At 44.1% G+C, this 27166-nt stretch overlaps 1 protein-coding gene across 1 annotated transcript in view; it reads right to left on the reverse strand.

The window, feature by feature from the left end:
- The window catches only part of LOC144942888 (cell adhesion molecule DSCAM-like), a 196714-nt gene that overhangs the window by 76748 nt on the left and 92800 nt on the right, over positions 1-27166 (reverse strand). Inside the window, 6 exon segments of the mRNA XM_078869889.1 lie at positions 2680-2958; positions 3980-4252; positions 6700-7095; positions 10496-10771; positions 12126-12407; positions 15671-15817. Coding sequence (XP_078726015.1) covers positions 2680-2958; positions 3980-4252; positions 6700-7095; positions 10496-10771; positions 12126-12407; positions 15671-15817 — 1653 coding nt within the window.

Consider the following 27166-nt stretch of genomic DNA (forward strand, 5'->3'; position numbering starts at 1 on the left):
TTACAGGGCATGTGCAAGTTAAAGATATCACATAGTGACTTTCAGGAATGGCAAGTGGGATTGGGCCGGGACGTGTCGCTAGGAGGAATGACGGTGGCCTGGGGTCGAGGCTGACGATGGAGTGGCAGCCAATGGAAGGGACGCAATTTACTGTCTAGAATTTTTTTTTCAGTCTTATTTGGGATCAGAGGTCGCAAACGGGTTTTGATTCCTTACCCGTACCCGGCCGCACCAGGGTCGCAAACGGGTACCCGTACCCGGCCGTACACGTACCCTACCCGTACCCGGGTAGGGTAAGGGTATCGGGTACCTGATTGCGACCTCTGGGATGAAGCCATATTGCAGGCGTGGGTGGGTTGATTCTAGGAACTTGAATTGTGAGAAGAGACAAGACGTTGGGAAATGAGTGACAAACAGTTACTCACCAGTGACTCACGGCCTACCCGTACCCGTACCCGGCCGCACCAGGGTCGCAAACGGGTACCCGTACCCGTACCCGGCCGGGTACGGGTAGCCGGGTATCGGGTAGGGTACGGGTATCGGGTACCCGGTTGCGACCTCTGTTTGGGATATGTTTTTGTCAAGTAAATTGTTTACCTTTCCTATACGTTCTAACCCGCCCCGACCGGACATCGGCGAAAAGAGCTTTATAGCTCACCGGATTCCTCCAGAATAAATAAGATGTTGCGATTGTGATTGCTTTGGAGCTCGCGTCCAGGAGCCAAGGGAATTGTTGGATTGCGAGATTGTGAAAGATCATGAACGGCTTCATGATGTCGCACCTCCGATTAGTATGTTTGGCTACATACAGTGCAAAAGAAGTTCAACATACATACAGCTTAAAGAGAGGCCTTCAACCAGCAGTGTAGAGATCATTATTGATGATAATGGTTGTATTGATCTTCTTGGTTCTTTCGGTAAAGTCACGTAGAATGGAAATAATAAAATAATAAAAATAAAACATAATAAATAATTCTCACGACGTTTCGGCCACAACGCAAGCAGCCGTGGCCGAAACGTCGTGAGAATTATTTTATAATGTTTAATTTTTATTATTTTATTATTTCCATTCTACGTGACTTTACCGAAAGAACCAAGAAGATGAATCCCTGCAGTCACAAAAGCTTTAAATCGAACAGATGGTTGTATTGTTATGTTTGCCATCGTCCCTTTCTATTTTGTGTATCAGGCTTTTAATCACGTGTTCATTTTGTAGTGTTTTAACAATGCTAGATGATATATAAATGTGCTTTTACTTTTGTTTTACTTTGTCTCCCATTGAAAAAGAAGCGCTTCATCTCAATGGGTTCTCACATGGTTACACATACAGAGGATATCCTCGTGATCCATATTACAATGTATTCAATATTTACGACAAATCCTTTGATCTTATTAATAGGAAGGGTACTCATTTACACTGGGGGTCAGAAAAACCGGCTTGCACTGCTGAGACATCAACTTGAAGCCCTTAGGCTGTGTCACGCAAGGGTCTTCTATCCATGTCAGGGGCAACCGAGTCAGTACCTCTGATACATCGAGTTAAAGCCCTGGGGCTGGACACCTCCTGAGGCCCACGTCTACGTGAGAATACTGCGTGAGCGCCTCTGTGATCGCGGGTTCAAGCCTTTGGGCGGAGAAGTGAAAATCGAACACTGTCTGACAAGGAATCTTGAGTGCGGGTTGCGCACGTGGGGTCCCCACTGAACTGATATGTGCTACAATAAATAAATAACAGGAGAACAAAATGAGAATTTCCTATCCATATCATCATAATTAGCTCTGGGTGCACAGGGGTAATTAGAATGTATCTTCGTAAGCCTGCAACAAAACAAATGCAAATAAAACCGGAAGAGTTCACGGTGTGCATATGCAACGGATGGGGATAACTCAACCTTGTAAGGTGGTGGTTTTCAAATATTAGAACAATTTGGCTCATCATCATAATTATTCTCCTGCCTCCAGGGTTGTAAAATATGCCAAATCTGCCCATCGACACTTTCTAAACGTTTGTCCTGTGTGGGAACAGGAGCCACAATCGTCATGCTGAATCTATATTCGCACCACTGGCTTTGGACTGCAAATGGAGATCACCCCTGCCCAACGCTCATTATATCCTGAAACGAGTTGTACTTTTAACGGTTCGAGAGAAATGTTTATTGCTACACAGGAGACCATCCTGCACAGACAGGGGTATGATGCATGCATAATGAAACAAAGCACTATCAACTTTATGGAGACAGTTACTATTAGAGGTATCAAGATACATCAATTAATTTATTGATATGAACATCGGTTCACGGTGCATGCATGAAATTATGTATGTCAGAACCGATCCCCCCCCCCCCAATTCATATACTTTGCATGTAATGAGTTCAGAATCAGATTAAAATCAGAATCTTCATTCCTACCGGTAGGAATCCAATGAGTTATAAAGCTTTTTTCACAGATATCCAGTCGGGGCGGGTCATAAAGTTACAACAACAAACAATACAAAAACACGTAACCCGTGCCATCACTTGCGGGCCGCTACATTCGCTACAAAAACAAAACAGCAAAAAAAAAATCAGACTCCTGAAAAAAATTGCGACGATCTTGCACCAACAAGTCGAGGTGGGCGAATCTGCCACGCATCTCGTAACTGTCACCGGCCGACAAGGGGGTGGACAACGTGGGAGCTACCTCTGACGATCAGCTGACTCCCGTGGCTGACGGTGGCGGCCTCGTTTCTCGCCAGGCACGTGTAGTTGCCGTTGTGGAGCTGCGTGACGTTGGGGATGAGCAGCGAGCTGATGAATTCCGTTGTCTCCACCTGGGCCCCCAGGCGAGGCGGCAGCGGCTGCCCGTCCTTGTGCCACGTGATGCGGATGGGCGAGTCGCCGGACACGATCACGCAGGGCACGTAGACGCGCTGGCCCTGCGTTACCGCCGGCATCTCGAATGGCTGGATGAGCGGCGGCTCTGCCGCATTCGAACGGACGGACGTAGGAATGGGCCCCCCCCCCGAGTCAATTTTAGCCCTCGTTGTGCGGCCACGGGTAAAGCGGTGCAGATAGGAGGCATTTGTGTCACGTGACCAACCTCATTGTTAGCCAGGCATCTTTGAAAAGAATGGAATGATTTGTATTTAATGTTTAGTTGTATTGACTAAAGCTCACATTGGCCACCCCGAGAGGCTGTAACTCACTATAATATAGATACTGATAATTGGATTTTTACCCTTTTATCTGACAACAAAACTGACACCTTTTTTATGACCACATGATGTCCAACACCATGTGAGACTAGGCTCTAAGAAAAGCTGTCTTGGGTGTGGACCAATCAATTTCAAGGACAGTGCATGCATTATCAGAGTTGTGTTTTTTGTTTGCATTCCGACCGCAGGTATTGTGGTCAATGCAAACATGACTCCTTGTAAAAAAAGGTGTCAGTTTTGTTGCCAGATAAAAGGGTAAAAAAACAATTATCATATTTTGCTACTGGCAAAGGAGGTTCCAATGGTGGAATATAGATACTGTTATGGTAGAAATATTTGTATTGATTATGTTTATTATTATAATGTTTCATTTTATTTGAATCCTATTATGTTATTAAGTATGCATTTAAAATGCCTTATATTTAAATGTCCATGAGTACATGGAAATGTCAAAATCTACATGATATTCTTCTGTGGAAATAAAACACATTATTCCTGCTAAGATAGGCTTAATAACTGTGCCGTAACCTTTTTGCTGGTCCCCATAAACTAAGAATTACCAATTTCTCAGGGATGGTAAATCTTTTTGACAGTCTCATCGTTCTGCCAATTTCTGAGATCCAAATTACGAGTCAAATGTCCCCAGCACCACAAACCATCAGTTGTGTGCCACGTTACAGCGTGTGTGTAATAACCAGGCAATGGCAGAGACACAGAGACACCGCATCGCCTACCCAAGTGTGAAATCCAATTACCAACTGTACAATATGGCCAAAAAGTTCGTACCTTTCACAGTGACAATAAGACTCCGGCTTGGGCTGGCTCCGGGCTGCACCAGCACGCTGCAGATGTATGCCCCCTCATCCATGCCCTTCTGCACGTCTGCCAGGCGTAATGTTCCATTGGCGAACACCGTTTGCCTGTGGTTATAGGGTAGCGGAGTGCCCTCCCGCAACCAACGGATGGAATAGTAGGGGTAGCCGATGACGCGGCAGTGGAGGTAGGCTTCTCTGCCGGCAATAGCCGTCACGTTGCGCATCGGGCGGATGCTTGGAGATCCTACAGCGGGGTAGAATTGCACGAGCGCTCAGGAATTTGTGCCGTGGTTAATCAAGCAATCAATGCGACGCATCTTAATGAAACGTTCAATTGAATGGCTGAATTTTTTTGTTTTTACCAAGTGAAATTAATTATCTTTGTCGTGCCACCATTAATGACCGAGGTGACATATTTTGCATCTGAGCCATTATTTTGTTGGGCCCAATTTAGTTGAAGGTAATTTTATTTTAATTGGGAACTTTATCTGTGATGATGACGCAGGGTGGGCTATTTGTGGGAATGAAAAAGCTGCAGCGCATTTAACATCTGCCTTAGAGCAGACAGTGAACTATGGGAATTCTCGATGAAATTTTCAAGGCAGTGGCAGGAGACAAATCATAGACTATCTGCAAAGAGGCCCAGTCGTCATTGTGCTGACTACAAGGTTATGTAGTGGCCCATTCCATGGTAGGTAATTACAATTGCATAATTATCAATCGAAATAAAATGCAGATGTGCGCTGTCCACAAACAAATGTGAACTACACAATTGTAATGCTATCTGATGGGTTATAGCCCTATTTACCTTGACCTGAAAGAAAAGCACCTCTAATTGCAAAATCTCTTTACGGACACTTGGCTCGCGTTTTGTTTATTTTACAGGAAAAAAACCTTTATACGGTGCAGGTCCATTAAACCGTACAAAGCGTGTTTACAACTGGGGTAATATTACTTGTTTATTGCTGGTGCTTAACTTGGCGATAACAGGGATGTATAACGGCCCACACGGAGGCCTCTGGTTTAGTGTCTTCTCTGTTCTAAACTGCCCAGAATACAGCACGAAGGAAGCAGTTTTAGCGCATCTACAAGTTGATCAAATGCTGCCTAAAAAAGTCTCAAATCAGGCTCTCCAAGCCACTGCCATCAAATATATTAAAAGTGCAATGGCATTTCTCAATAAAGATAATGTGGCCTTATTTTTGAAAATCATTATCAATGAGCATTGATTCATTATCTGTTGCTTAATATGTTTGCATACAACTTTAAACATCTCACAGCAAAAGGCGACAAGCTTAACTATGCTGCATATAGCATATTTTTACATTGTGTATTAAGTGTTTCATAACAGTGAGCCAAATTCGCATGGAATCTTAATTATTTTCGACAAATAATTTCGAAAAAATGCATAGGATTCTAATGTCTGATTTGTAGGTGTTATTGACATAGGGAGTGATGGCGCAGTGGTCAGCATCCTTGGTGACCTGTATTTTGTTCCTGGCCATGGTAAACATCATTGGCAAGTGATTTATGAAGTGGTCCTGGGTCTCCCCTAGATTGACTCATCCTGAAATGAGTACCTATTGTGGTTGTGTGCACATCAGCACTGCGGCAACAAAGGCGGCTGGCCAAGGTTCTGGCCACACCGCCCCTATGCAGGATTTATGAAGGCCCGTTAACAAAGCTTGCCCCAACAGTTTACACAGGCTGCATGGGGGATCTTTGTCATTTATATGGAGGAAATTCAGGCACAGCGGCTGATATATAGTTTGTTATAAAGCTGGCAAAACCGAGTTTGATTCCGGACTGCAGCTAATATGCGTGACAAGTGATAGCCGAAACTGGATTGGGCCTCATATAGATAAACTCAGCATTAAAATCAGCATCTGGTGCAATATGCACACATTAGCACTGGGGAGAAAGAGGCGGTGTATCATTGTGTCAGCCACACCACCCCACTCGTGCACGTGCCGGCTTTAATTGGGTTGCCAACCAAAACACTTTGACCAACAATCTTGATGGCTTTACAGTACGTCATGGTGTTATTGATGTACATGTGTGAGACTGATGCATAACTCTGGGGTTCGTGACCGCTACATGCAGCAATAGGTAAAGTTGTGTCCACATATGACCACAGATTTTTGATTGGTTGGGGTGCGTCCAAGCGTACAGTGAAACCAGAGTTAGGGCCCGACATTGCATAGCACTACTAATCACCGATTACTAAAAGTGAGGCACATTTGTTTTCGGAATTTAATTTAACCCCTGGAAAATGGATGGTAAATGTCTATACATTTTAAAAAAATATATACAGGAGAAACTGCAAAGGCACTGAGAAATAAAAAAAACATACATGACACTAAGGTCAGCACACGATCTTAAAAGTTCACCGCACAAAAAAATGCGTGAGCTCATATCTCAAATCTCAATTCAGTTTCTCAGTGCCCTCGTTTAAACCAGCTCCCGTCAATTGCCAACGCTTAAACAAATGCCAAATTTGACCCCCCCCCCCTCTCTCTCTCAATCTCCTAAGCGCCTCCACCAATTGGGAAGTCGTTGGTGGCGGCGGCGGGAGGGGGAGGTGCAAGGGGCACGATCGCCACTGGTCACACACCGGGCACACGTTTCACTGCAGCGAGCGTGCACGCACCCCCGTGTGCGTGTGTGAGAACAGAAATAGCCGTTAAGCACCTCTTACGTTTATGCGTGCCTGGTACTCGGCCTGGCCCGCGACGTTGCCGGCCTGGCAGCGGTACACCCCGCCGTCCGTCACGCGCGCGCCAGTCACGTTCAGATAGCCGGTCACCACGGCACCTCCAACTTCTCCTCCACCTTCTCCCGCTTCTGCCACTCTCGCTTCTGACCCTGCCCCTGCAGCCGCCGCCGCCGCAGGCCCCGCGCCGTCACCGGGGGTGACGATGTGGTTTCCGCGGCGATGGGGAGCGTCGCGCGAGAGGGCCGGCTCGCCGTCGAGGGTCCAGGCGATGGTGGGGGGCGGAGAGCCGCGCACGACGCACTGCAGCGAGAAGGGCTCCCCGGGGCTCACGACGCGCTCGCTGAACGACGAGGCGATCTTCGGGCTACCGTCTGCGGCGTGGGGGAAAAAAAAACACAACGGCGATTGTGAACGTACATCCCGTGCATTAAATTTCGATGTAAAGCTTTCGTGACTGCAGGGATTCATCTTCTTGGTTCTTTCGGTAAAGTCACGTAGAAGGGAAGTAATAAAATAATAAAAATAAAACATAATAAAATAATTCTCACGACGTTTCGGCCACAACGCAAGCAGCCGTCCTCAGGTGAAAACCAGGTCTGTCGGGGAGACAGCGTCTGAATGACGCTGTCTCCCCTGAATGACGCTGTCGCTCCGACAGACCTGGTCTTCACCTGAGGACGGCCGCTTGCATTGTGGCCGAAACGTGGTGAGAATTATTTTATTATGTTTTTATTTTTATTATTTTATTACTTCCCTTCTACGTGACTTTACCGAAAGAACCAAGAAGATGAATCCCGTGCATTGTGAATATCGATTTGTCCATTTGTGTGTCTTGGACTTCTTGCGCGCCGTACGTAGACAACCGTGCTAAACTAAAACTTTATTTTTTATTTTTCCAGGGAAGGCCCACTGAGCTGTATAGCTCTTTGTTAGAGGCGACTTGGCCACAAGTGATCACCCAACGAAGTGGCTTATCGTGTGGAAATTGACAGCAGACAAATACTCTAAACTCATGTTTCGAAATGGAAAAAACTGGAGGACCCGGAGAAAAATCCACGCGACCACGGGGAGAGCATGCAAACTCCACATTATCTATATTTCAACATTATCAGCTATGGGAGGCCATTGCCTATGCATGAATGCCTCCCCAAGCCATCACCTTCCCTCAGGGTCTTTCAATATAACAATCCATCTAGTGCCTGCACACGAGCTGATTTCAATCCTCTATCCCCATGCTGACGTGCTTTTGGGGCGTGTGTCATCCTTTGGCTTCCACTCCGTAACGAGTCTCAATAACCCCCCTCTATTGTTGACGTATCCCGTCCAAGTTTACTATTATTTGTTAACATTCAACATGCTTTCTAACTAGCGTATGTTCTCTAAGCCACGTGTTTCTGTTCATGTCTCGCAGTGTGTCTTTTCAAGCATGCGTCTCTCCATGCTTTGCACACTTTCCATCGCCATTAGTACGCACGTTTATTATCCATACGTCATAGGCAGTACTCTACGCCAGATTCTACGTATAAAACGTGTTAAACACATGGCACACCACGGGAAGGAGAGTAGCCAGTTGAACCTTATGTCGTTGACCCCGGGGTCCCGAATAAACGGAAGTCAAAATCGTAATTAACTAATTGATTTTTGCCGACTCCGTCCCACCGCGCACATAAACGCCGCGACCCGCCTGGCGCGGATGATTCTGTTGTCGTGTCGTGTCCAAGCCGCAGCAGCGAGGACGAATGCGCAGAAGACACAAAACTTTAAACTTTGATTAGCGCATCGTGTAGAGCTCGTCGAGAGGAATCGATTGCCGTGTCGTTCGCCTTCAACAGACATAAAACGATGTCGCAACGCAGTTTATGCGAGAGCTGGGGGCTTATGGGACCCCGGGTCCCGCCATAAGGTTCATTTGCACAATGACGACAGAAGTCCCCAAGACGGACAAAGAGGGCACGGGCTCAAGATGAGCGGCAGGAAGATGGAGGGGGAGGACTGTGAGGAGAAGGAATAATCCTGGACAAGATGTTGGGGATGAGTGGGTGATGAGACGGGAGGAAAGTGAAGGAGTGGAAAAATTAAGAAACAATTTGAAGTGAGCTGTACCGAGCATCAGCACTGACCCAGCTCCGGTGAGTGTAGGGCATGGCTTATCGAAGCGAGTCGTGGAAATTACACATTCTCTTGGTGGAGGCCAATCTCTCTGCCGGGTGATGTTGACTGTCCCACAGTGCGCTCATTCTTGAGAAGGTGTTTAACTTTGATGAGTCAGTGATTGGTGACCGGACGATGATGGCCATGACCATGTAGACAGAGGGAGCCAAACTTGTCATGAAGTTAAAAACCAATTTACCTTAACAAAACAGCAAGTGTCACATTTGTGTGCGACTCCAACTCCGCGCGTCACATTAATGTAAATTGTAATGAAAGTAATTATATATATAAATAAACAACATGACCTTTTTTTTACTCGAGTAATTAATTTCTTCACTCGGTAACTAAATATACCACGAACAATTTGCAGTGTTCTGCATCAGCACTGACCCGGCATCATCAGCAAGCCGTGGTGACCTGCTGTGATGGCACAGGGGTTGGTTTTTTTTTATATGCCCTTGCTAAGTGAGCAAATAGGACGGCGACTGGAAATGCGTGGCTGCCCATTGTATGCAAATCAGCATGTGTCAGGAGGCATTTTCATAGCCCAAAGCAGATCGCGACGCCGTACGCACCACCCACTAATAAGAACTGACTTCATCTTGCAGTGCCTACCCCTCTGGTAACGTAACATTTTTTAAAAATTAAAACCATTAGGCATAGTCGCTTGATTCTCAAGGGGTCACAGAGTGCGTGTGGAATTTTTTTGGCGGGGAAAACTTTCATCGGACATTTCATTTGAACCGTTGGAAAAAACCGTGAGAGATGAAACGAGACAGCAATATTCTTTACTTGTCGAGACAAGCCTCAACCAGGGTCAGTCCTCTCCTAAACCATCGAGGTGGCAAAGAGAGTGCCTCACAATCGGAAGGATGCGAGCTCAAACAACTACTTATTGGTATGGGTGTTGACTCAGCCCATCATCCCTGCGGGGTCGTTAAAATAAGCAACCACCATTGGAACCTCCTTTTCCAGTAGCAAAATATGATAATTGGCTTTTTACCCTTTTATCTGGCAAAAAAACTGACACCTTTTTTTTTGGCGTCATCTGGTCCAAAACAATGTGAGACTAGGCTCTAAGAAAAGCTGTCTCGGGTGTGGACCAATCTATTTCAAGGACAGTGCATACATTATCAGAGTTGTCTTTTTTGTTTGCATTACGACAGCAGGTATTGTGGACAATGCAAACATGACTCCTTGTATAAAAGGTGTCAGTTTTGTTGCCAGATAAAAGGGTAAAAAATCTATTATAATAAGCAACCACTTTGGGGCCAAGAGCAAGATACAAGCTCCATCTCAATATTCATTTGAGAAAGAAACCACTTTGGTAATTGTTGTACTCTTTCCTTTCAAGGATGTTCCTGCATAATTGGATGTTTGACCAGTTTCTTAAATGGCAAGTTTGAATTATTCCTTTTATATGCTCAAGTGTTTACCAGAACCATTGAAGAAGACACACTGCAGTAAAAGCCCCCCCCCCCCATACTCCACCACCCCTTCTCCTTTAAGGCGAGGAAGGGGTGGTGGGGGGGGGTTCAATCGATTACCTGTGGCTTAACATTCAAATCAATAAATGCACCGAGTATCGACGAAGCAAATCGGCTGCGTGGGGCAACGCACCCTCCAGCATGAGGATGGAGAAGTCCTGGGCGGTGTCTCCCCCCTCGCCCCGCGCCACGCACTGGTACGCCCCGCCGTCACTCCTGCCAGCCGCGTGCACCGACAGCCGCTCGCCCTGGGCCCCCGAGACGCTGGCCGTAGGGGTCGGCGGGTCGCCGTTGTGGAACCACGTGACCATGCCGTCGCCCGCCGCTCCCGACACCTCGCAGGAGAACTCCGCCGTGCCGCTCAGAGTGGTCTTGAGACGGTGTGGATCCACCCTCACCACCACGGGGGCTAAAGCGGCGAGCGTGCAAAACAACCGGGAGGTGCCGAGGTCGGTGGCCCGTAACGTGAACGTTAAAAAAAAACTCTTTGAATATCATCCAAAAGCAAAGTGTGACGAATGATAAATTCGCGCGCAGTTTACGAAAAGCCTTAAACTCATGTTGATGAAGTCCCATGAGCCTAAACGACAACAACAAATTGCTTTTTTTATTTACTATATTTGCTGTTATATTGTTATGGAGGGAGCTCTGTGATGGTCAAATTCTGGGGTAAATAAAAAATACTGTTATCACTTAGATATCCGAGTGGTATTAACTAATAATTTAACGTTGTAATATATTTTTTTTAATTATTTGTATTTTAGCAGATAAGGCCCACTGAACTATATAGTTATTTTTCAAAAGCGACCTGGCCACAAATGATATTTGAATGAAGTGGCTTATCATGTGGACATTTATAGCAGCTAAATACTCTTAAACGCGTGTTTATGAACGTGGAGGAACAAAACTGGAGGGCCTGGAGAAAAAAACAAATATACAGGCATGAGGATCGGGATCGAACCAACGCACTCCTGTATACCAGGCGAGGTAGTTAACATCCCACCACCGTGGTGCCCTGTGGTTTAGCGGTGATGTGACTCAAACCCCAATCTCTGAATCTCATGAGATACCATCAAAATAATGAAATAATGAATAATTGCAACAGCAATTCCAACAGGAGGCAATTATAAGCCAGTATCTTCACTCAAAAGTGGTTCATAATACAATCGGTATGTCATTAGATTGCTCACCATAGGAATGGTTTATGTTGGCAATGATACGGACAATAAATAGCATGATGGTTTTATATTGTATGATTAATAATTCACAATAATTGTGATGATTGATGATACAATACGATATAACACAATTTGGATTTGCGACCACATGTCAAAATAATGCAACTGAGGGTGGGTTTTGGCATGGGCATGCATATCGTGTCCATCCATGATGGTTTATAATGATGATGATGCCAATGCTGGAGATAATGGCAATGCTGGAGATAATGTTACTGCTGCTGATGATCCTGCTGATGAGGATGCTGCTGCTGATAACGATGCTGTTAAGGATGATGATCATGCTGCCACTGATGATAAAGATCCTGCTGTTGATGATTCTGCTAATGATGCTGACGATGCTGCCGCTGATGATGACGATGTTGCCGCTGATTACGATTCTGCTAATGCTGCTGCCGATGCTCCCGCTGATGATTATGACGCTGCTGCCGCTGATAACGATTCTGCTGATGACGCCGACGGTGCTACACGACAACGATCTCACTCATCCGCACTTAATCCGGCGAGTGGGTGGGGTGAACCCTTCACCTTTGATGGTGAGCCTCCCGCTGACGGCCGCCACCCCGAAGCTGTTCCACACCTCGCAGACGTAGGCCCCCGAGTCCTCCACTGTCGTGTCGGTGATGACGAGGCCCGAGCCGCCCGCGCCCCGCCGCCGGTCGGGAGGCAGCGGCACGCCGTCGCGGAGCCAGCGGGAACGTGGCGCCGGGTGGCCCGCGGCAGTGCACGCCAGCTCGGAGCGCGAACCCGACGCCGCCACCACGTGCGACGAGAAGCCGTCCAGAATCGACGGCGCAGAGTTCACCAACTCTGGCGGCGAAGAGGGGACGGAGAACGGGCGGGTTTTGGCACGGTGTCGCGTTGCCGGTAAACGAAGCCGGCCGCGGCAATGGTGGGCTGTCCCTTTGGACAAACTATAAACTGAAACGAAACTATTTTTATTTTAATAGGTAAGGCCCACTGAGCTATATAGCTCTTTTTCAGAAGCAACCTGGCCACAAATGATAGGTCAACGAAATGGTTTATCATGGGCAAATTTATAGCAGCCAAATAATCTAAACACACGTTGATTCTAATCATGGAGGGGAAAACCAGAGGACCCAGAAAAAACATCCATGCGACCACGGGGAGAACATATAAACTCCACATATACAGGCGCCAGGGTCGGGATCGAACTCACGACCTCCTGTATATCAGGTGAGGTAGTTAACATCTCACCACCGTGGTGCCCAGTCACTGTTGTCAATGCACTGCTGGATGAGGGCGTACGTCCCTATGGATGCCCTCATTATGGGGGTTATTTGACCATACTTTTTCAAAGTGGTCAGTGTGGGTTGGTTGAAGGTAGGGAGCATAGACAATGGAGCACAGTATAGTCCAACAATGAATGTTGCTCCACTGCCCTCTGCTGACGTCGTAGGCCCACAGTAAACAATTATATACCTCCAATTGTTGAAAAATGTTTTGCACGTGTAGGTGAGATGGTGGATGTACAGTTAAGTAAAAATGTGCACAAAATTAAATTTAAAAAAATGCATGAATAATAACACCGCCTTATAACAGAATAAGTATATGATGTTGATTAAAATGTCCTTTCTTCATAGACAAGGCAGGCAGTTTAACACGTAGGCTTTCGCGACCAATATCATCCATAATAGAGATTTTTGGAGTTAGATCGCGTAAATAGATAAATGTGTCATTAAAACTCGCAAACGCCCGATACAGCCAACTGGTAAAGGTTTGTCACGTAAACAATATATGCCAATTCGTTACTAGTACAGCACACCGGTGTGTTGAGTAAAACCACAACAATTACAATTCGTGTAAGATGTTCCGCCGTTAATTACAACGAGTATCATCAGGCGACAGCCAGTGTTGTGGAAAAATCCTCCTGTTTCGGTCTTAAATAGAGGGATAAATGTGATGTCACTTTTTCTTTAGACATAACGTCTCTGTAGACGATCTCCACGACCCATCTTATTCACCGTCTGCCCTCTCATTCTAAACGCTCGCAACTTCTCAAGTTTTGTCAATTTTCATTCATCTACACTCTCTTGGATAGCCTCATTTAATCTATCACCTTTCACATCACCCCCCCCCCCCACCACCTCTACACGATCGTTCAAGGAAGTGCTGATGAAGAGCTCACGTTAATCAAGCCTTCCCAGGCCATGCAATTCTCCACGATGTCAGCGTGTATCCCCCGCACGTCCGTGACCCCCACCATGAACGGCTAATCACAGTTATAAATAGGGAAATGTTCAAATATGAATGTTGGCAAACTGAGATTCACCTGAGGAGTACATCCTCACTCGCGAGGGATAATGTAATATCCACATGCATGCGGTTTTTTTCGTGTTGCCTCGAGGTAATTAGTAAGAACGGTGCCGTAACAGGCCAATAAAATACTGTGACAAAATGACCTTCAACGCAGGATAAATAGGGGGTACACGTTTACATATGTATTACAAATGCATAATTCTAACGACTAAAATTACTCCACGAACATATAATGGTGTGGTGGTGTTTTTTTTGCCTTGAACGTTCGAATTCTCAGTTGCCCGTTTGGTTTTTTCATTTGAATCTTGTTTGTTTCTAGTGAATTAAAAAAACGTACTGTGGGATGTAATAACATAATCATTTTAACCTAAGAATATAGAAATACATGATCAAATGTTCCAATTATTACCTAGTAAATCATAATTACTCCATAATTAGAAGTGTATTTTAATTTAAAAAATATTAATCTTACATCTCAGTAATTAAACGTGAGGATAATTAAAGTGCGTACACTGTGAGAAATGCACATATTTATATTTAGTCATTCTGGGACTACACAGTATTTCATACTGGTAGAAACCTCCTGGTTACACCAGCCCACAGGAAATTATTGTGTCCGTCGTGCAGGGAGGAGCTGGGTGGGGAGGGAGGGGATGGGTGGGGAGGGGCTGGGTGGAGAGGGTGGGGGTGGGAGGAGTGGGACTGGGTGGGGAGGGGCTGGTCACCCCGTGGTGCCATATTTGCGGAATACACCACGCCGCCATTGACCCTGGCCATTGACCGAGCAACCCAACGTTCCTACCAGCTCCCTCCGCAGGAATGTGTTAAATTAGTGTTTCTACCGAGATTATTATCCAGCTGTTCCACCTCAGATTCACTTTCAGACATGTGATAACACTTTTATAACAGCATGCATTCATACGTGCAAAGGAGTTTGAGATTTACCCAGCAGCACGAATACATAATCAACGTGAAAGGTATATTTTTTGTAGTGGACATTAGAGAGTATTATTTATATCATAACCGGAGCAATGAGCAACGCAAACCACGACATATCTGGTTAACTTTACACAGCCAGATGAATGGGTGGGTCATTAGCTCTTTTAGCTGAATGGACAAAACAGAGAGAATGCCTACGGATGGAATGGACGAGAATGGAGAGATTCAAAATATGATGCGAGCGTGTGGATGGATTAATGGAGGGAGCAATGAGCAACGCAAACCACGACATATCTGAAATCTGGTTAACTTCACAGACAGATGAATGGGTGCGTCATTAGCTGCCTTAGCTGAACGGACAAAACAGAGAATGCCTGCGGATGGGATGGACGGGAACGGAGAGATTAAACAGATGATTCTAGATTTGAAGCTTTCGTGACTGCAAGGATTCATATTCTTAGGTTTTTTTCGGTAAAGTCACGTAGGTAAAAAATTAAATTAATAAAAGTAAAATAAAATAAAAATCACGACGTTTCGGAGGCAACACAAGCGTCCGTCTTCAGGTGGAACCGTCACAGCACGATAGCTGTATCAAGTAAGAGAAATTCCAAGAAAACAGTCCTTGTATATATACTGGTTGAGGGTGGGAGGAGCCAAGGTAGGCCCTGAATATTATTTTTATGAGGTTCGGTGCGGCTGAAGCACGCTGTTTATTTTACTTTTATTAATATAAATTTAATTTTTTTACCTACGTGACTTTACCGAAAAAAACCTAAGAATATAAACAGATGATGCGCACGCGTGGATGGATGCCCCGGGTCGCCCTAGGGGTGGCACGAGCCGGCTTCTGGTACCGGTGACGGTCAGCCTGCCGCTGTTGCTCTGCCGCGTCTCGCTCGTGTAGCGGTGGCGGGTCGAGCAGCGGTAGCTTGAGAGGCCATCCTCCGTCTGCACGTCCGACACGTAGAGGGCTCCCGTGGACGAGATGCGATAGCGGTCTCCTGCGGGGGCGGCAGACAGCGTGGAGAGACACGGCGCGCATCATTTGAGTTGCACTCTCTCCCCCCCCCATCACCACCACCTCGGCCGCAAAGACCACATACTCGCAGAAGAAGAAATACCAGCGGCGTGAATGTCTCGAGTAGCCTGCAGCACCTTCAAGATTGGGACACTTCCACGAACTAGTAGGTTTGGGGCCGTCCATAAATGACGTCACGCGATTTTGGACTATTTTTGATCCCCCCCCCCTCGTCACACGGCGTCACAAAAAGTCAGACCCCCCCCCCTCAAATATGACGTCACAAAGCTCTGCCCCCCCCCCCCCAAAAATAAAAAATGCTTCAAATCGCTTTAAACTATTGTCATTGTAGTGAGTATTTAATGTGGCGCTGCACTGATGTTGTAGGAGAAAACATTTATTAAAACGTCTACTTAATTAAGTAGAACGTGTTGTCTATAATTATTTAAATTTGCGCATTTTTACGTGACGTCACATTTCTCAAACCCCACCCCCTCGTCACACATCGTCACAAAAGTCTGACCCCTCCCCCTAGGTGCGTGACGTCATTTATGGACGGCCCCTTTTCCGGACACCCTCGCAGCAACGGCTTTTTGGCTGGCCATCGAACAAAGGCGGTCACCGCGTCGCGCGCTTTCAGATGGACTTCTGTGGCTGCCTGGAACTCTCTTCCTTCCGAAATTAGGTTGTCGTTCTTCCCCCACAACCTACGATTAGCGCGGTTGGTTACGTACGGTGCGACATACATAACATACATGCATACGCTCTTTGAACCCTTTCCCATTGCGATGACATTCGAAAGGGTTCGCGCACTCGCCCCACCTCTGCAAGACCGCGTCACCAGAAGAAATAGTTGCGTAAAAGTCGTCAACAACCTGCAGCACCTTCAGAGCAGGAAACTTCCACTTACTAGCAACCTGGCGGCATGTGCACTTCAATATCGGTGTGTCTCTTTCAGTGAAGACTTCGTGATCGTTTCATGGACTGAGGTGCGTGCCACGTGCGTTTTGCATTACGCGGCCATTTCCAGACACGAATGCAGCAATGGTCAAGCCCCACCATTTGTGTCCTGCATCTCTCCGTTGAACCCCGTCAAAACAAGAAGCGTGTAACGTGTGCATGTTAGACAGCACTGATAAGGGGGAAGATTTTTCGTATATATATATAACCACTTTCATAGCACACTACACGCATGAGGAGGGTCATTTCAATCATGGACAGAGCTACGTTGGGAGGCCATGATCGCTGACATCTTTGAGAAAAGAAACGGCAAATCGATGTTTACCGAGATATAGGAGACAAGTGAAATGTGTAAGCGCGTATGTTTTTTCATTAGACTATACCTCTTAAATAAGCGGACGCATGTCAATTTGAATCTCCATTTACTACTATAATGAGCCAAGAATGTCTGTGTGTCCCGCGCGTGATGTTATTTCACGTTGGCCAGCCCTCCTCATTAATACTCATGAGCGGGTGACGTCCTCCACATGCTCCCCCCCCTCATTAATAACCATGAGCGTGTGACGTCACTCCACATCCAACAGCCCCCCACATTAATAATTATGAAGAGGTGAGGTCTTCAAAACGGACACCACCCCCTCCATTAATAATAATTAGCGGGTGACGTCACTCCACAAGGGGGGGGGCGAGGCGCCTCCTCCCCCCTCCTCGGCGTCAACTCACAAGCCTCACTACAAAGGCAGAAACCTCACGTCACGCGATCTCCGTGACGCTGTTGAGATATCAAAGTAAAAAGGACGTCGTGATGAACAAGGGATCATAACCTTAAAATGAAATAGGTCTGTGTCACCGCGACCTTACACATTGGCACACGAAATTATGCAATGAGTACACGTTGCGGTCTGCTTTTCGCTTGCAAGTTTCAGATTTACTGCAATACACCCGGTCCTTGGACGGGAAAAGGTCTAGTGTATCATATTTGAGAATTGTATATTTTTTATATCCAGTTTGATTAAACTAAAGTACAGTATTTTCTTCAAGAATCAATATGGTATTGTAAAAAAGTATAAAAGAGAGACAAACTAAGCTTAAGAAACACAGCTCCATTAATTACCCTCCTGTCTTATTTATGTGAGTTGCTCACAGAGAATATTGGGAACGTGTTTGGGCAAATTAGAGGCCAAATAACCACGTGAGCAAGCCGGATTTGGAAAGGGGTTTTTACCAATGATCACATACATCGGATTCTGGAAAGAAAATGTTTTACAAATATAAAATACCTTTTCTGCCTATCTATGTAGTCTTTGAAAAGACATGACTCAGTTGTTATTGATGCAGTAATCCAAAGTGCTCATTAACTACAACCCAGGTGGATGTACACGCCCCTAATCCAGCGCTTTGGAGGCATCGAGGCGGGTTCATGGATAGGAACAAATAATCCGTATGGCAGTACCCTGGGGTACCAAATAATACAAATTGGGCGAGGTAATTAAATATGTTATTTCTGGGACACTATTTTTCCCCAGGGGTGGACTTAACTCCGCGACTGGGGTACCAATCAATCCGAAATCGGTGCCACTCCGCGATGTCGAAACGCAGCGAGGACGATTGCGCCGAAACCCTGAACGCTCGCGGTACGCACCGCAGTGGTGCATCGTGAGTGTACAGCTCGTCAAGACGAGTCGATTGCCGCATCGCCGGCCGTCAACAGACTAAAATTGACTGCATCGTGGACATCATGCAAGAGTCGGGGTACCGCCATAAGGTTCAAATGACAAAATGTTGCATGGAGGTGGACAATGCCTGCGATAAAAATACCGAATGGTAGCACAAAGAGGAACGCTCCCAAAAAGGGGACACCACCAGGCAGGGGCAGTGATGACGTCGGTGAGTTTACAGATGGAGCTCGATGGATCGGTGCATCGCGGATCACGAAGGCTGACAAACTTGGGGAGGCCGTCATCCAGCAGTGGATAACACATGCTCCACACATTCGTCAATAGCACTGCTTTCAAAGGAAAAAAAATAGATCATAGGTGACATTTCAATTAAGAGCACATAAAGTGGATATAGGTCATTGCTGATGATGAGAGCATTGCTTAAATGCCTATTGGCGCTTTAAACTAAACCAGCAGCATTTGGTTAAGTGAGAAAATTGTGGAGCAGTTTCACCCTTTAGGGTTTCATCAGCAGAGTAAGACTTCACAACTAAACCAGCAGTGGTTGTTTAACAATGCCAGATATTTTTGGTAAGAGCACTCGATCAAATTTAATTCAAAAATAATAATGTGCAGTTGTGGAACATTATGAGTCAATAAGTAAACTCATGTCAGTCTGTTCTGTATATCCACAAACATATTAAGTAGTTTAAGACTATTAAATAGCCTACTGACATTCTACATGTGCTCCAAATATATGATATGTAGATCATTATTATATATAGTTAATTTAGTATTTCACCATACTGCATTATAAAATGTTGCCCAACACCCAAACGCAAGTAACAATCTTAAAGTCATTAAGATTTTATAAAATAAATACGTTCTGGGTCATGTGACATGTGAAAGAAAAATATTGGTACAAATAAACAATGAGAATGTGCTTATTTCTTCCAATACCAAAATCTTATTATTTTAGTATTTGATATAAAAAAGTGTATTTTCAACAATAAAAAGAGTAATAGTTGCAAAGTCGACTATATGCAGTCTCTTTATCATCCAAGACACGTCTCCCATCCGCTGCTAATGGAAAATGCCTTGAGATGTCCATGCTTATTTCTGATCAACACACGCAATCGCACACACACGAGCTTTTCTGGGATGCAGAGACAACGAGACAGCGTTCATTTGATCGCCGTAAACAAACTCAGTCTAAATAATGATGATATACTTCAATGGAAGTGCACACACAAGACAAAGACACCCCATTTAGCCTTAACAGACTGTTAGGTCAAGTGCTGTTAGCGAGCACCTATAATGGCCGATGCGGCACATGGGAGGTGGGTGGCCAGAACCACGCCCAACCGCCGTTGTCTCCCTCGTGGCGATGTTTACAAACTGCATCAGGTACTCATTTGTTACTGAGTCGACCTAGGGAAGGCCCAGGACTGGTTCAGATAATCGTCACTGGTGTTGGCCGTGAGCGTGAATAGAACTCGCGTAGCCTGGTTTGTAGCGCTAACCGCTACACCACTGCTCCCCATGCACACACACTCAAATTGGTATATTTTTTTAAGTCATTGACCAAAAAAAGTTGTTCCAATCACGAAGATTTTATGTTGTAAATATTATCGTGTGCTAACAATATTAATTCAGCTTTCGTACATTTATATTTCGGTATCTTGTGCTTGAAAAATTAATGTTGTGCATACCCAAGAGAACGTTTTAATTAAAACAAAAACGGGTCAATTACATTGTAAATTAGCACATACCTTGAAGGCACATTTACAAAAATTGTTTCAGCAACAAATAAAAACTCATTATTTCAAATCAAATCTTGCTGTTTAATTAACACTGGTATGCATGCATGCATTAATAACATAACTTTTCTGTCCTTCAGGCTGTGATTTCTCAAAAGTGTAATTAACATTTGGTTGTAACAAGAAAAAAAAAATACAAGTGAAATTAATTGCACTATTTCATGTACGAAATAATAAATTGAATATCCACGCTGTGTTTAAAATGTGACTGGAGAAAATATAATTTAATGTGAACTTATTCACAATTTTAAATTGCTTCACATTTGAAATGTGAATCACAAAATTGTTATTTAGAGTTGTGCAAATTTAATAAAATAATCTGTTGTATGTATGTCGATGTTCTTTCGCACCGTACGTAGCCAACCGTGCTAATAGGAGGCACGGGAGAAACACAAAAAGCATTTAAAAAGAAATTCGTTTTCAATCTAGATGATTTAACAATCCAGAGCTACAATGGCTTCCTAATATCGGAAGGAAGTGTGTTCCAGATGGCTGCATAAGCGCGAAAATAACTGCAGTTATGAACAGAAAACCAGACAGAAATGGGTAAAACATTTCAATGATGGAACAGGAAATATATTTCCAGTAACACACTGGATATACATTTTTTTTACAGAACAGTGCTGTCACCACAGAAACAATTTCCAGGCGATTCTCAGTCGTCTCTGCATTTCCACAATTCAAATTCATTTCTCTTCGCTGTGCTATGAGCACAAAAGACGAGAACCGTGGTTCAATTCCAAATTAATCAACGCATTTCGACCTTGTTGTATGATGTAACTCATCGGTTACAGTGAAGTTAGTCCCTCAATGCGCTTGCACGTGTAAGGAAATATTATTATTGTACTCATGAAGGTTAGACAAAGTGTACGTTTGCAACGTGAAGTGTGTGAAAATCATTCACATCAATTAACAGCATACACATTTTTACAATAACTGGAATATTAATATATTACAGATTTTTTTTTAGCGCTGAGTACAAATGATGACATTTCAAAAATCACTATAAAAATTGATATTTATATTTGATGAACAGAATGACAATGTCAAGAACACTAGGCTTAATATAAGCTGACCTGTATGTATTAATTATATGCACTGGTGGAACCAGTGGGGGCGGGTGGCACGTGCCCCCCCCAATGATCTGATCGAAATCCCTAATTTCGGTCGGATCATTGGGGTTTATTAGTAATAAATCGACATTTTGCGACCCCCACTGCCACTGTGCAGCATATTATTACGTGCCAGGGACTCTATGAGATGATAGGACAACAGTCTGAGTCCATAATTGGCAATGAGTAACGGAAAAGCAGTTATAAGTGACTCAGAATTATGCGCAGTACACGACTTCCCTGAAGGCATACTTTCAGCAAGCGTGATGCCGATCACACACGGTTCGAATTCGATCCTCGATCGATGGCTGCGCCATCGCCGCACACGCGTCGAATAAAAAGCAAGGGACAAGTCCTTACTTACTAACAACTATCATTTTTCATTGCTGGAGGGGTTGACCTCCTCCCTGAAAATCCTGGCTCCGCCATTGATTCTATGTATTGGACCACGGAGCATACATCAGCAGTACCACTACCAATGAAACTGCAGGTGCAGAACTATTTAAATACTATCTAACTAATTATTTTCATATTTTAACCGGCAAGGCCCACTGAGATATTTTTCAAAAAATGACCTGACCACAAATGATAGCTCAACGAAGTGGCAAATCAATTGTTTTTTTTATATAGCAGCGAAATATTCTAAAAACATGTTGTTTATAAATGTGAAGGGAAAAACCGGAGGACCCGGAAAAAAATCCATGAGACCACGGGAGAATATGTAAGCAAATATACAGGCGTCAGGGTTGTGATAAAACCACTCACGATCTCCTGTATACAAGGCGAGATTGTTAACATCTCGCCACTATGGCGCCCCAAGATAGCAAAACTGCCCAAGAATGTGCCATTCACAGCAAACCTCGATGAATAATGTATTATGAAGAGACTTGGTCATATGAAAAAAAGAGACCAAAGGTGTTGAAGAGCAGATTGAGCGCATGTAAACATAGCTTTTTAATTGTTTCAGCAGTAGAGACAGCATCATTTATATTTCCCCCTCATTTTTCTCTTGCTCTGCCTTCTTACCACGTTTAAAAGTTAAGGAACGACAACCACCATTCAATAAATGATTCATTGCTTAAGGATAAAACATTGTCCCCAAAATGATTTCTAAATGAGTAATTCATATTTTTTTCAAACTGCTAATAGCATATTAGTCTTTTCAGGGTTATTCCTAGCCTACGGGTCATGAACTAGCAGATAACACAAAACGTTAGATGTTGACTGAGTCAATTTAGCACGCCATGCATTTAAACTGTCTCATTTCTCCAAGTTTTAATGCCTTTACATACCACATTAAATTAACTGACCAATCGCGGGCTTCATACAAAGTTATGACATTTGGAATTCAATAGGAAATATTATGGCTGTCAGCGATACCTACCATCACTAAATGTGTGGCCTAGACAAATAATTACCACTAGCACGTTCGTCAAAGGTGGTAAAGGTGCAGTCCTGCAATTGCTTGCTCAGGCCACTGCTGGCAGAAGGGACTCGACTAGAGGGATGTTTTAAAAAGCGGCTCGAGAGTTTTAGGCCTGCTCTGCCATGCTGGCCAGACGCCTTGCAAGAGATGGGGATGCTCGTACGCACCCCGCTACACGCAAACATGCCAAGCGACTAGCTGTGATTGTACCCATTTATACTTCTGGGTGGCCAGAGATTTAGTGGTTTTAATAAACTCGCACCGTTGTTTCAACTGCCACACCAGGAGATAAACTAAAAACAATGGCGACCTCTGGATTGCTTGGTCCAGCATGCCGACTGTTACACGATGGCAGCTTCCCAAGTATGCGAGTAACCTATTACTGGTAGGAACCTCCTGGTTACACCAACCCACAGGGGATTATTCTGTCCGTCCGTCGTGCATCCAAAAATGGGAGGGGTGGGGCTGGGTGGAGAGGGGAGGGTGGGAGGGGCTGGGTGGGGAGGGTGGGGAGGGGTTGGGTGGGGAGGGTGGGGCTGGGTGTGGGGTGGGAGGGGTGGGGCTGGGTGGGGAGGGGCTGGTCATCCCCTGGTGCCCTTAAACCAGGGGTCGGCAACCAAAATAACAAGAAGAGCCATTTCATTCCAATTCGGTACAAAATTCAGTATTTCAAGAGCCGCAATGCATCTATGTACATACGTACATATCGTCAAGAAGCAGCCCGTAAAGAGCCGCATGCGGCTCCGGAGCCGTAGGTTGCCGACCCCTGCCTTAAACGATTACGTACAGTGTGAAAGAAGTTTACCATACATTCATACCAGCAAAGGAGTAAAGCAGAGCAAATACTGTACAGTAGAGGACTGGGTTAGTACGTCGTGTGGAATAGGCTCTTGTTGACAGCAAGCATCGTCTAACCTTACAGAGAGCAAGAGGGGAAACAAGACGAGACCTGCGAGCATCGTTTGATGCTCGCAGCAATTCCAAAGAAAGTATCCAATTGTGGATGAGTGCAGAAATGCAAAAACCAAAATAAGGCTTTTGATTCTCCCAACACGTACAGCATACTGTGGCCTTAAAAATCACTTTCCCCACCACTCCTTCCACTCAGAAGCCTGAGTGGCAGAGCAATGGCGTGCATTTGGCACCTACAATGTTCGTATAACTCGTAGTGCAGCTGACATGGCTGTACAGATCAGGAGAGGAGTGTGAGAGTCTTATGAAATATGCATCTGGCTCAGGGCTACAGCTAGCTTTAATGGCTGCCGACTTTCCTCTCCTCCGCCACCTTTGGGGAGATTCATTACTTTGATTCATGATTCTTGTCTTTAACCAAAGAGGAAGAAGTCAAAGGCAATTTTCAAAATGCCAGGCACGGGAAGGATTTTTCAGCAATTTTATTGCAACACTTTTACTGCTCGTTTTTCTTGTATTTTTCATCAAAGATATTCTGAATTTTTTTGAGAAAGAACATAAATCACGAGTTCTTAACGTGTACCATTCGGAAACAAATCCTTTCACGCATTTAACATTTATGAAGCCTTTTTTTAATTGGATTCTAAGGATTTTTTTTCCTGTGAAACCATTCCGGAAATATATTATTAAAAAATATATTTTCTGAAAAACCATTTCACTTTAGCAACATTCAACGAAATAAAATCTAAAATATGTGCTGATAACATCTATTTTTTATGTATTTAAAATAAAATTGCCCTTTATGATCTACAAAGGTTGAAAGAAGGTGTAGAATTGTAATTTGCTGTAGTGGTAAATTAATATATAAAGAAACCATAATTGATAAACCTAGACTATGGGAAGATGTGTGTTATTATGTAGAAAGCATGTTCAATCATCAACAATAACTAGAGTATGCTTGAAAATACAGTTGTTGTTCTATACACAAGGCATATGCGATTGCATTTACAAAGCAAAGAGACAAGAACTTTGAGGCAAGACTTGCCTCGATATTTCATTATACCCGAACCAATTAAAGTGAGGGCTTTACCTGCCCTTCTTTTGCTCAATATAAAGGTCATTAATCCTTAGCCCAGTGTGAGTTGGCCCGTTGTGGATTGTTTTTTTTACAAGAACCAGAGACATGTCATGCAGAGAAGGCAATGCAAAGCTACACACTGGAACCATCTTGTATTTCCTGTAGAGCTAAGCATTCTGGGAGACAATGAACAACCAGAATAGCACCATGGTGTAAAATACTTATTTTAATTCACACGGTTTAGTGAAATGTCGGTGGTGATTTGAAAACAGGGTTGTCCTAATGCAGTGATTCTTAACCTGGGTGTGCGAGGTGCCCTTTATGGGAGTGCGAGACATGGCCAGATGTTATAGAAGGTAAATAATCTAAACACTAATTAAGCACGGACACATAAGTACACTACTTTGTTTCATCAAAGCTGTGTATTTATTAAAAAAAATACGAGAGACCCAAAGGGATGCAAGGCTGCAGTAACGGTTAAGACGCACTATCCCAATGGTTCTACTGATGCAGAGTGACAAGCGTGTGTGATCCGCAGACCATGCTGAGATCACTGCTATATGGCCATTTTGTGATTGAGACTGATTTACATTCGATGTGAATGGGTTTCTATTTATTTCTTTATTTTGTTCATGGTCATAGCTGTAATGATACAAGTCCCTGTCCTTGGTGATGCAGGTGCATGCTTCGTGGAGAAGCAGGTTTCATTTTATAATTCATAACTCTATCATGATAGACAATACCAACTCATTGCATCCTAACCTCTGCGCTGAAACACATATCACGAACCAAAAATATTCTCACACAACGCTGTAATATTTACACCCAGACAAGATTTCATTGTTTTTGCTTATCAAAAAGCTATTGCATATTTCCCACTGATTAATTTGCAACAATAGATGGACATCAGGGGAACATAGGTTCAGGTTGAATGTAGCTACTGCGGGTTGAAGCATGCCATTATAATCTGACTTGTTTTAAGAATGCTTGGACATGTATATTTAATACATTACGTGAGTGCGTGTAGGGGCTACGGTGTGTACACGTGCGCGTGTATGTGAGTGCGTTAGTGCTTGGAGTAGGTAATGAGGTAAATTATTGACTTGAACGCAATGGCTTGTAGAAAGTACAATAACAGTGGATTATATTACTAAATCAATAGCCGCCGTATCATAAACCCTTTGTGAACTATGATGAAAACCGAGGTTAATAGTCCATGAACTCAGAATGTAAAGTAATATAATTTAACCTAATGCACATCCACCGTTGGTGTGGAGGACTTGGGTTCAAAGAGCAATGGGAATGCCATATAACACAGAGAGCTGAACCACGCAGGGGAATCGGAGTCACTACTGCACACGCACACACACTGGATGTGTTTGTTACCTCAAAGCCTCCCGTGATTAACTAGAAATTCCCTTTTTAAGAGACACCTTTGTCAAAAAACGACAGTAGCATTTCATTATAAATTAACGGGTCCGTAAAACACTGCCGTAATATGAACTTGTTTTATTTTCTGAATTGTAACGTATTACCGGTTGTCTCAAAAGGTTTACTTGAATGATGCGGAACCAAATGAAATTTTCGACTTCCAAGTTACGGTCTGCACACACATTCTGCAATAATATATCAAATAAATGAAACTCCTCCTCAACATTAATTACTGCCGAGCGTTCAAGGTACTGTGTTTTTTCATGAGCATTTGTCAATCGTGGAGTCCGTTTAAAGATAATTTTTTAAATGGCTCAATGTTAATTACGAACGAATGTTGTTGGATAATTACCAGCCTTGGAACGTTTCCAACCGTATCGTCTGACTGTTGAATGCAATCATAATGTCAAATTAATGCGATAACAATAATAAATCAAATAAAAACAACAAATGAAATGATGAATACAAAAAAACACAAACAAATTATGAAATGAAAACTAAAATAAACGAAATGCATCAACTAAATATTCAGAGCAGCAGTTTCACCATAAACATTTACACGTGAGTTTGCCATCACACGACGAAACAATCCTCCAATTCTTGCAGAAAAAAAAACCGACTACAACTCATCATCATTATTATTATTATTTGACAACAACATTTTGCCACCAAAGGCGACAGCATTTGTTGGTCATTACAAGGTGTGCTGAAATACAACTCACGATCAAACGTTTTATTTGAAGGCTCGCTGCGATTTTTTTTCTTCCTATGATGGGACAGTCGTGACTTGTCTGACGCTCGCATATGCATTGCCAGTGCTGCAAAACATCAGGCCTCACCCTTTATCGCTGCGCGCTGCTCTGTGGTTATTGCTACCACCTGTGCACACGGCAAAAACAGCCCGTTATGAAGCCCCCATATGCACGTGGGCAGAT

The sequence above is a fragment of the Lampetra fluviatilis genome, chromosome 29 (assembly GCF_964198595.1).
Source record: "Lampetra fluviatilis chromosome 29, kcLamFluv1.1, whole genome shotgun sequence".
In the NCBI taxonomy this organism is placed as follows: Eukaryota; Metazoa; Chordata; class Hyperoartia; order Petromyzontiformes; family Petromyzontidae; genus Lampetra; species Lampetra fluviatilis.